At 34.8% G+C, this 10,820-nt stretch overlaps 1 protein-coding gene across 1 annotated transcript; it reads right to left on the minus strand.

Annotated features, from left to right (window-relative positions):
* Positions 1 to 1,446: 1,446 nt before the first annotated feature.
* Positions 1,447 to 10,811, minus strand: LOC136810197 (fatty acyl-CoA reductase 1-like). The gene is made up of 15 exons (XM_067066765.1): positions 10,723 to 10,811; positions 10,229 to 10,378; positions 8,763 to 8,998; positions 8,385 to 8,560; positions 7,748 to 7,820; positions 7,482 to 7,591; positions 6,690 to 6,867; positions 6,470 to 6,514; positions 4,611 to 4,729; positions 4,210 to 4,359; positions 3,189 to 3,278; positions 2,954 to 3,026; positions 2,709 to 2,765; positions 2,371 to 2,498; positions 1,447 to 2,196 (listed from the first exon to the last, which is right to left on the minus strand). The coding sequence occupies exons 3-15, from the start codon at positions 8,979 to 8,981 to the stop codon at positions 2,034 to 2,036; spliced, it is 1,581 nt and encodes a 526-aa protein (XP_066922866.1). The 5' UTR covers positions 8,982 to 8,998; positions 10,229 to 10,378; positions 10,723 to 10,811; the 3' UTR covers positions 1,447 to 2,033.
* Positions 10,812 to 10,820: the final 9 nt, after the last annotated feature.

The raw sequence follows: 10,820 nt of genomic DNA on the forward strand, positions 1-10,820 counted from the left end.
CAACAAAACTACTTGGAATTGAAAGATATAATCGAAAATGAGAAACAAACACGATTAGCAGATTTGCAATCCCTTATTTTCAAATAAAAATATTGCTTCATACTGTTTTTACCTTCCAAAATCAACTACAATTTGGCGGACTGTTTTACAGTCCGCCTAAGCAAAAGCATATTACCATATACTACCGGGCCACTTAATCGCGCCATCCAGTCTATAAAAAAAGCTTTAAGTGGACCCCGGGCTAACCATCGGTCGGCTCTTCTCGATTAAATGTAATATTTATAAAAGTATTAGTAAAAGCATAGCACGCTCATAAGGTTCAGGAGTAAAGGCTGTCCTTCTTACAGTCCACGCTCATAAGGCTAGGAGTAAAGGATGTCCTCCTTACAGTCCACACTCATAAGGTTCAGGAGTATAAAGGATGTCCTCCTTACAGTCCACGCTCATATGGCTGTCCTCCTTACAGTCCACGCTCATTTGACTGTCCTCCTTACAGTCCACGCTCATAAGGTTCAGGAGTAAAGGCTGTCCTCCTTACAGTCCACGCTCATAAGGTTAGGAGTAAGGCTGTCCTACTTACAGTCCACGCTCATATGGCTGTCCTCCTTACAGTCCTTCGACAGGCCGTCATCCTTACGGTCTTAGGCGCTTAAGTTAGACCTCATATTGCATGGTACATCCCAAACATCAGCCCCAAAGCGAACAATATCTCACATTTATTTCATTTCACAGATTTCGGCAAATTTCAATCGTTTACTATAATTTACTCATTTCGACAAATACACATTTCGGAACCTAATTAATACAAATACAAAATCTTCACCTGTTTACACAGTTAATAACATTTCGACCCTCTGACGTAAAAATTAACCTCAATTTTGAAGGTCAAAATTGCGGGTCGCACCAAGCAATCTAGTACACTAGACTTAAATTTTATAAATGTTTCTCTAATCCAGATGAGTTGAGTTTAACATTTGTCACCTTATTGCCTGGATTTATTCCATACGAACACATATGATGACCAACTCCTCAAATTCATTTCCCTCTCCATGAAATCCCTCCATCCTAATGTCACCACTTTTGGATTTTACTGCGGTGGGTGGGGACACTGTTACAATTGTTAAGAGCTTTATAGAATTCATAAAATCGTCTCAGCGAAGTCTCAGCGAAGTCCTCAACAAAAACTTGCTATCGCCGAAACTGCAGGCATTAGTACCTTATTCTCCAAGTGAAACACCGGTCACAAAAGAGAAAATAAATAAGCCGATAAACGATAGACAGAAGTTTGCAGAGCTAAGAGGGCGGGAATGAGTAAACTTTATGCTTTATTACATCGGAGCGCCAACGAGTCTATTAAAATGTTCCGATAGCGGCTTCCAGGATAAAAAATACCGTTGTCCTAAAAAGCTTCTTGTCAAAAGATAAAAAGGTATCGAAAAAATCGACTTAATTTCGTTAAGAGTTATTCAGATTCACTTTCACTTTTATTTTACCATAATTTTCAATAAATACCTAAAAATGATAACGAATACAAAAATTTCCGCAAAATCATAATCAAGAATACGACATTCTGCTTATATGCATCTTAATATTCAATAAAGAACCCGTAAGGCAATTAAGCACAAATAAATATATTGATTGGACTAACTTTGGTGCGTACCGAATTAAAAATAAATCAAATTTTTAAAAGTAGATAGATAGATAGATATACATTTTTCAATTTTCAACATAAAAGGTGGCTTAGCACATAAAATTTAGTTATTAAAACTTCCAGGTATATAATTAAGGGTTAAGAAGAAAAATTTAACAAATTACAACTATAATAAATTCACCTAAGAGAGTTTTTTTTAAATCTATCAAAACACCGGTAAGAAGGAGTAAATTATGTACTCCTCATATTTCAGTACAGCCGCGTTGATCTGATTGAAAAACCAAATTGAAACAAATTTCAATAAAATAGATTCACAGAATGACCAATGAACGACCAAGAAAAATGAACGACCAATGAAAATGCCCTTTCTTCATTTCACATATCATACAATTCGAAAAGTTGGAATTCGTAGAAGGTGCAAAAATTTGTAGATGGAGAACAAAGCTTCGAACCATAATTTACGGAATCTTTCAGATTTCAAGAAGAAGAATCGACCAGCCAATAAAATGAAAATCGTAGAAGACAACCATCGCACCATTTTGTATCTAAAAGCAAGAAAATGCTACTTAGAAAAATTCATAGGAGCTATCTATTTAGCATAGAAAATCTGATAGTCTACACAAATCCAATGGTTGATAATCTATAAGGAGTATGAGGATGCCAGCAACCTATGAACCTGGCAACAGTTATCAAAAGAAATTGAAAAGTAGGGCAAAAACCTTCGATGTGTGCTTCGGGCTTTAGGGAGTTCTGACTGATCTTCTTTCACTAAATACAATTTTATTCCTGTCATCATTTCTTGATAATATGTCTTCCAAACTATCTTGCGCATATCAAAATCGAATACCTACAACCAAAAAAAGACAAGGCCTGTAAGGTATAAAGGTATCAGTATATAAAATTGAAAAACAATTATCTTCATTATATTTACCATGATCAATCAACAAGCCGTGTCAGAACATAAATACGAAGCTTTTTGTACATTATCAAAACAGACTTTGAGAACATCTTCATTTCATTTTTGTTTGAAACATTTCAGGCTAAAATTTCATCTTACCTCGACTTCATCTTCGGGAATGGCTTTCAATATCTTTTGTTGATTATGGTTACCCCACTAAAAAAATAAGTTATGTAATAATGACAACTGCATCTCACGTAAAAGCCTTAGTACATGTACGAATTGAGGCAGAATTGTTTTACGAAACCCGAGGATTTAATATTTTTATGTCCGTTAGCAAAGGTGATATATTTCAACAGTCTGAAATCGTTTGATAAGTTTCAGTTAAAGAAGAAGTTCTATACCTTCCACTGGTTTTGAATGAAGTAGTCGAGTGTTGTTAAAGAGGTGTCAATTGTTCGGTAGATGTTCATAAACCTGAAAATAAGTGAATGATCCATCAAATATTGTGTACAGAGTTTAAAAAGGTTACCATAAAAAGTAAAAAGGGTTCCAAACGTACAAAAATTGTTTCAATATCAATCAAGGTGTTAAGACAAGGTGTAGCTTGTGACATTTTCGTAAGAGGTTATGTATTACCTTGGTTTTGATCCAGTGATGATGGACAATCCATCGAGGATGATAGCTGGTAGATAGTGACTGAACACTTGCCAATACTGATTCATATATCTGTGCAATTGAAAAAAAAGTTGATAAAGGTTCAGTCCAAACGTTAGAAACAACTTCAAATCTACTGGAAGTACATTGTCCGATTACAATACAAATAGTCGAACGTGCGCACCGCACTGGGCTCAACTTCAGATTTTCCCGTTATTAGAAGGCCCAATTGTAACATTTCAAATATTTAGTATTAGGTAGCAAATATACTTTGTCCGTTTTGGCTGAAACTCGGCCCCAAAAATCAAAATTTTCAAAAAATGAAAAAAACACCCCCAGATATTCACCCAAGGAACAAGTGTGCCAAATTTCAGCCAAATCCGACCTTTTTTGAAGTGTCCAGGCTGCCAGCCTCGTTTTGGTGAAAAACTCGTCCCCAGGCCCCAAAAATCAAAATTTTCAAAAAATGAAAAAAACACCCCCAGATATTCACCCAAGGAACAAGTGTGCCAAATTCCAGTCAAATCCGACCTTTTTTGAAGTGTCCAGGCTGCCCCAAAGTTTTAGCCTCGTTTTGGCGAAAAACTCGTCCCCAGGCCCCAAAATAAAAAAATTTTCAAAAAATGAAAAAAAACACCCTCAGATATTCACCCAAGGAACAAGTGTGCCAAATTTCAGCCAAATCCGACCTTTTTTGAAGTGTCCAGGCTGCCCCAAAGTTTTAGCCTCGTTTTGGCGAAAAACTCGTCCCCAGGCCCCAAAAATCAAAATTTTCAAAAAATGAAAAAAACACCCCCAGATATTCACCCAAGGAACAAGTGTGCCAAATTTCAGCCAAATCCGACCTTTTTTGAAGTGTCCAGCCTGCCCTAAAGTTTTCGGACGGACATACAGACATACAGACATACATACATACAGACAGACATACATACAGACATTCTCAGATTATAGCTCAACTGAAGTTGAGAATTAACCCAGGAATATAGAAGAAAACAAAATCTACCTGTTTGTAACCTTGAAGTTGGGACGACGTATTATACAATTCAGTGGATTGTCATAGGTGTAAAAGTCGTTAACCATATTTCCTAGGTCACAGAATGATGTAGGATTGACACCGCTTGACGTACAGTTGCAAATCAATGGTTGCTTGTCTCTGGTGAAGAAAAAAAAAATTCTTTTTAATGAGAACCACTAAATTTTTTCTTAAAGGCTCAGCTGTTCATTTTTTTGGCATTTTAAATCTCAAATTGTTCTTACCCTGTTTTTATTTTTGGGCAATAATGAGGTATTCTTTCTGACCTTTTATTCAGACTCAGCTTTGTTTTTAGAAAGGTGTGATCAAAAAGGAGCAGTCGGACTGTTCTTGTCACATGAAAGATTTCTTAAGGTTGGTGATTGACAAACCTTGAAGTAGCATAGTACCACGTTGAAGTGATGATACAATTGGACACATAGTCTACAGGAACGATATCGTGTTTGATAACCGTCGGGACATGCATTGAACGCAGGAGACCTCGCGAAATCTGGAACAAAAATAAAATTAGTCATAAGGACCTCTAATAAGCACCGGCGACCATTATTAAATTTCCTCGATTTTCTTTACAGGCTCTTCTTATAGAATTACGTATTTGTATTTCAAAATAAACGATTCCATAAATAATGTTAGAGGTATGGAATTTCGTAGATTTTTTTGAAATTGTATCATGTTTTTACCGAGTGATTTAGCCTTCAATTAGATGTTCCCGATAATTCGATTATGGATTTTGTATTTTTTAGATTGCAGGTTTTCATTTTCCCTGCAATTGTTGATGCAATTGTTTGGATTTAGGTGCTTAAAGGTGGGATATCAGTTAAAGTACTTAAGTTCGAGCATCGTGTGTCATGCACAATTGACAATCTGCTCAACAAGAAGAACAGTCATATTGAATTGATTTCATGTTTTGACATGTGACATTTGTTTTGATTTTGTATTTTACTTCATACTGGTTGTTTACAATCATTTCGCAAGAGTTTTTGAGTTGCTTCAAACGAATTCATCAATTAAACATCTCACAGGATAGTTATACGATAAAAACTTATGGCATCAGCTTTCGGGAAACCTCCTTTTAAATGAGTAAATCGCTTGAAAACAAGTGATACTTTTATGGACATACCTGGTTATGCATTTAACACATATACAATTGATATCTACGTGAGCGTGACCATTAAACAATCATTCAGAACACAAATAGTGTACGATCTATTAAAATTAGTCGTTTGTTTCTTATAAAAAATCGTTTAGAAACCAAAATTTCATTAATTTTAAGAACATTGATGTATGCTTATTAATAGTGATTCTTATAGATAAAGATGTGTTTTTTGAGCTGAAAAAATTTGCTTGAGCTATCTTTTACCTACTTTCACGCAAAAAGTCAGAAAAAAGCAATGATCCAATATTTCACAAAGTCCAAAAAACCCATTTTTTAGCCGTTTTTTAGCTGAAATTTACCCCAAAAATTGTTCTCCAGAAAAGCTAATACCTAAGTAATCGATAATGTGCTTATAAAAAGATATCGAATTTGGGCAGTTTTTCTAAAAAGAAAAACGCCAAGCAACCAAAATTTCTTGTCTAAACACACATATTCTTTAAAAGTAAGTCCTCGTGAGCAAAAAAAACATCTATCTCATAAAAAATTTGAATAATTTGACTAAGAACATTGAAGTATGCTTATTAATAGAGATTCTTATAGATAAACATGCGTTTTTTGAGCTTACAAAATTTGTTTGCAAAAATCTGCTTGAGCTTTCTTTTACCTATGATGGTACCCTACTTTCATGCAAAAAATCAGAAAAAATTAATGATCCAATTTTTCACAAAAAAAAACCGTTTTTTAGCCTTTTTTTGGCCCAAATTTGCCCAAAAAATTTTTTTTTCGAAAATCAGGCTCCGTCACATTCTGCAAAAAATCAGAAAAAAATAATGAGCCAATCATGACGAAAACTAATAACGAACGAACGAACGAACGAACAAACGAACGGACAAAGGTTAATTTATAGGACCTCCACCGGGGTAGGTCCAAAAATCAATTATTTAACCTCGAACAACCCCTCTCAGGATTGCTTCGATAAAATCCCAAAATCTCTAAGATAGTAGTAGAAGTATAGTACAATACATATCCTATTAAAAGTCTTTTAAAATTACTATTACTTGATCTCAGTTAATTTTAGTTAAGTGAACCTAGGGACCTGTTTTTTGGTGATAGAGAGAAAAAAGAACAACTTACAGCAACAACAATACCACTGACACCGTTGTAATTATCTACCCAGCCCTGAAAGTGAAAAAATGTGGGTACAAGATAATTGCAACGTGCATAAACAACACCATTGACAGTTTTCAAGTAGAATGTTAATAATCTTACGAAACTGAAATAATAGTAAGGTTAGAATAATAATTCAAAGTGAAAAACTAAAATAGACGAGAAATACAGTCAAGTCAAAACTTACAGGAAAAGGATCAGAGATACTGGAACTGACAATGGACGGGCGGACAATCATAAATGGTATATTTTCAGATTCTTTCTTAATAAGGTGCTCAGCGAGTGCTTTAGTAAATGTGTAGGTATTGGGATATTTATCGATCAATGGTTCTGTGAATCCGGCAAGCATCTCGTCGTTCATCCACCTGCAAAGTTCGATTACATTAAATGAGGAGATTTTGGCGGGAATTTAATTTATTGACAGATGGTTGAAAAAGTTTTTTCAGACGGAATTGAATTTGGCGGATGGCCGTGAAAATTAAGTTTGGCGGTTGCAAGATATTTAGGGTAAAAAATGATAGCAAAATCGTTGAAAACCAAATTTTGGAGTCTAATATAGGACGAAATTTGGCGATACGTTATATAAATTAAATTTGGCGAGAATTTGATTTGGCGGACTACGGATAATATAACTTTTGGCGGGAACTTAATTTGGCGGATTTTGGCCAAATCCGCCAAAATTTCTTCCTTTAAAGTATTACAGACGGAAAAACAGACAAATAGACAGACGGAAAGAAAGAGAAGCACAGATTTTTGACAACGTGAAAAGTGTTTGAGGTGATGCCATGTCTCAGAGGAATATTAGGCACTTTCACATCTTGAAAAAAGCCTAATAAAAAATGACCCAATACTTTCTATAGAAAGTATAGATAGATAAGTATGGATAGATCCATGCTTGACAGTTTAAAACTATATCACAAAAATGTACAAAATTACTGATGGACTTTCCAGCGTGTTGTAATGGTCCCAGTATACTCACTCCATTGCTTCAAGTATGCGGCCAGGTTCGATGGTGACAGGATAAAATCTCTCCATAATAGCCTTCTCTTGATTACATTGTGAATACGCCGTGGAGACGTGACAAAATACCTAGAAACCAACAACAAGAAAAATTGCCTTGATTTTGATTAAAAATATCTATGTCAAAATTTAGCATAGAGTAAGCTGCTTGATGAATGTTTTGTCATAAATGTTCCTGCATGACTTAGGTTAGTTTGTATGTTCGAAAGAAAAGAATGCCGATACCTCTAAATGTTTCAGGGCTTTTGCAAGAGTAAGAATTTCTTTGACGGCTACCACATTCATTTCCATTGCAACCCTAATAAAAGCGAAGTTACTTGAGTTTAAAGTTCAAGAAATTGGTATGGTATTAGAAAAGAGAAAACTTTGAGATTTTCTTAGGTCATAATATAATAACTAACGTAGAATAACAACAGATAACAATAACAATAACATGACTTTTTCGGCTTTTTGGAAGAAATTGCCTCTCGTTTAAGTGAAAACATTTCAAACAAAACCAAGCAGAGGTAAGACTTTTTAGAGATCGAACTTGAAAGGTGCAGGCACACCCGAAGGGCGAGGGAATCCTAGGTTTACAGGATGACGGGGGTTGCCGCCAGGCTGTCGACCCTCGGTCCCTTAGCAGAACTTAAAATGATGGAAAACTGTAAGATTTTGCGAATTTTACGACTCTTTCGTTGTTTTTAGACGTAAAAAATTGAAAATTCCCTATTATATGACCCTTGATGGGACTGAGATTCAATTTTCAGATTTTTCGAAACGTTACAGGGACTGCCAGGTTCGCAAAAAGGCATCCTTAAGGACGGCACATACCCATACCTTCACTTGCCTAAGCCCCCTCCCCGGCAGGCACATTATCTACCTGATATGCTCATTGAACTTGACAGTGGCTGCACTATGCATGATGATATCAACATTATCAACCAATGTTTGACGATCTTCATCACTAATACCCAAAGACTTGTGGGTAATATCACCTTGAATAGGAACAACTTTATTCCTTGCCTCTGGATCTTTTTCATTCAATAACCTGAATAACTGAGAAAGATTAAAAAAAATAGAGTTTAACTATTCTCATAACAGATCATCCTTTCTGCGTTCAAAATCTTAAATAATTTTTATTATACCTCTCAAAAATATCTTTTCAACGGCTGAAAACCTTTAAATATAGCATAAATTGAGTGCTGAGAAAATGTTTAGTAATAAAAGGGGCGTCCATATACTTTTGAGTCGGACTTACCGGAAGCAAAAATATCTTTTCAATTCTTTTATGACAATCCATGCCCTTCTTCGGACGAATCAGGATATAAATTGCTCTGATATCCGGACATGTACGTAGAAGCTTTTCAACGATGACTTTCCCGATAAATCCAGTAGCACCAGTTATGAAAACCGATTTGCCAGCATAATATTGTCGAATTCCCGAAGGAGATTCTTCTTGTGAAACACAGGCTGACATTTCTAATTGTTCAATGTCTATAAAGAGAAGAAAAAATAACCATGATTATAATAACCATTTTACCAATCAATAAAAACTGGAAAATTTAAAGAAGCTTCTTTCCAATTTATAGATATTTCATCTTCACCACTTTTCTCTTTTTTTACAGCAAAATTGATGAGATGTTTCTTTCACAGGTCGACCATATGGTGGTTTGGAGGAAACTCCTTGCATTTATTATGTATTGAGACTTTTTCCTGATAAAACCCTGAATGCACGACCTCAGCCATTCATAGCCATTTCATAAATTCACAACCAAACTCCATCTATAAAGTTATTCAATCCATAAGAAATGCCTTTATAAGATTGTTTGTTGCAACCACCTACACACGTCAATTTGTTGTTGTTGCAACACAAAGCCTCTCCATGATGAAATCACTCGGTAAGAGAACAAACAGAAATCGAAAGTAATACCATGCGCTATCGCATTTCAACGAAATATACTTTTTCTAACTGTGGAAGTAAAATACTAGAGAAAGACATAAAAAGATAGAGAAATGCTAACGAAAATGGTAGCGTAAGAGCCATATGCATGAGAAGGAACCTTTCAACCTTTCTTCAAAGAAGATACAGGGTCCTTTCGCTAGCTATCTTAGATTTACTATACAAGACAAAATGAGAAGATTTATTGTTGCTTAGGAGTAATCAAATGTTTGCGGTTCCTAAATTATTTTCAAAATATTTTGGTTTTCTTGCAATGAAAATATTTTTCTCTTTTACAGTAATCCAATTTGAAAGCGAGCCAACAAAAAATATACGATGACAACTCGTCCAAAACAAAAGACTTTTTTGAAGGCAATTGAACTTGAGACTAATTTTAATTGAAGGTGTTTTAGTATAACACTCATTTCATGAAAACAAAACATTAATTACAAGGAGGAATATAATTGGTGTAAATGACTTTCTAATTACAGTCACTGACGCGAAAAGTTTTAGTTCAATGTACTCGAATCGTATGTTTTAATTAAAGTAATTGGAAAATTCTTACGTTATTTTTCGACGGAGAATAGGTTATGAAAAAAATAGAAAAAAAATCAACAAAATTTTGCTAAAGCTATTTAGAAGATCTTATCCCGAGAAACTATTCGATTGATAATTATAACTAGCGATAATAAGTGGCAATTCAAAGTTTTATCCAAAGAATATAACGTGATCCTGGTAAGCGAGAAACATTAGTGAGGCGGGAAATGGGTAGTGGACATACTAACCTTAGTACTGTGATACAGTAGAGCACATCAACGATAAAGCTCATACAATTTTTCTAATCAGCCAGGGTGATATAATGTCCCACCAACCATATATATACATTGCACAAAGCCACGTTTACACATGAACTTTTTGACAAGCTTGAACTTTGTCTACAAAAGGAAAAGAAAAGCATGAAAAAGATTTGTGATTTTACTCGACAAAATGTTCATTTCTCATAGCAATATATCAAACAAGAGAATCGAAGAGTGTAAATAGACTCCTCGCCTCATATTTGTGTAAAAGATAAATTATTTTGAAAAGAAAAGGAGGAGTTAGATTTCAACAACGTCTGGTTTCCCATACTAACTTCTTATCTGGCGATCAACAGATAACATCTACACTATATCAATAATTCTGTACTATGCATTGCACTTAGTAATTTGTAACTTCTCTTGACACTTATAGTAAGTTTGATTAGAAATTATAAAAGAAAGTATGTATTATCATAACTTACAAAGTATAACATTGGATTTATGTCAGATGGACATTTTTCTTCTGAGACTATCTGTGAATATCTTGTGTTTTAATACTTGAGAAAGAATTAACAGGAAT

The sequence above is a fragment of the Clytia hemisphaerica genome, unplaced genomic scaffold (assembly GCF_902728285.1).
Source record: "Clytia hemisphaerica strain Z4C2 unplaced genomic scaffold, Clytia hemisphaerica genome assembly, whole genome shotgun sequence".
In the NCBI taxonomy this organism is placed as follows: domain Eukaryota; kingdom Metazoa; phylum Cnidaria; class Hydrozoa; order Leptothecata; family Clytiidae; genus Clytia; species Clytia hemisphaerica.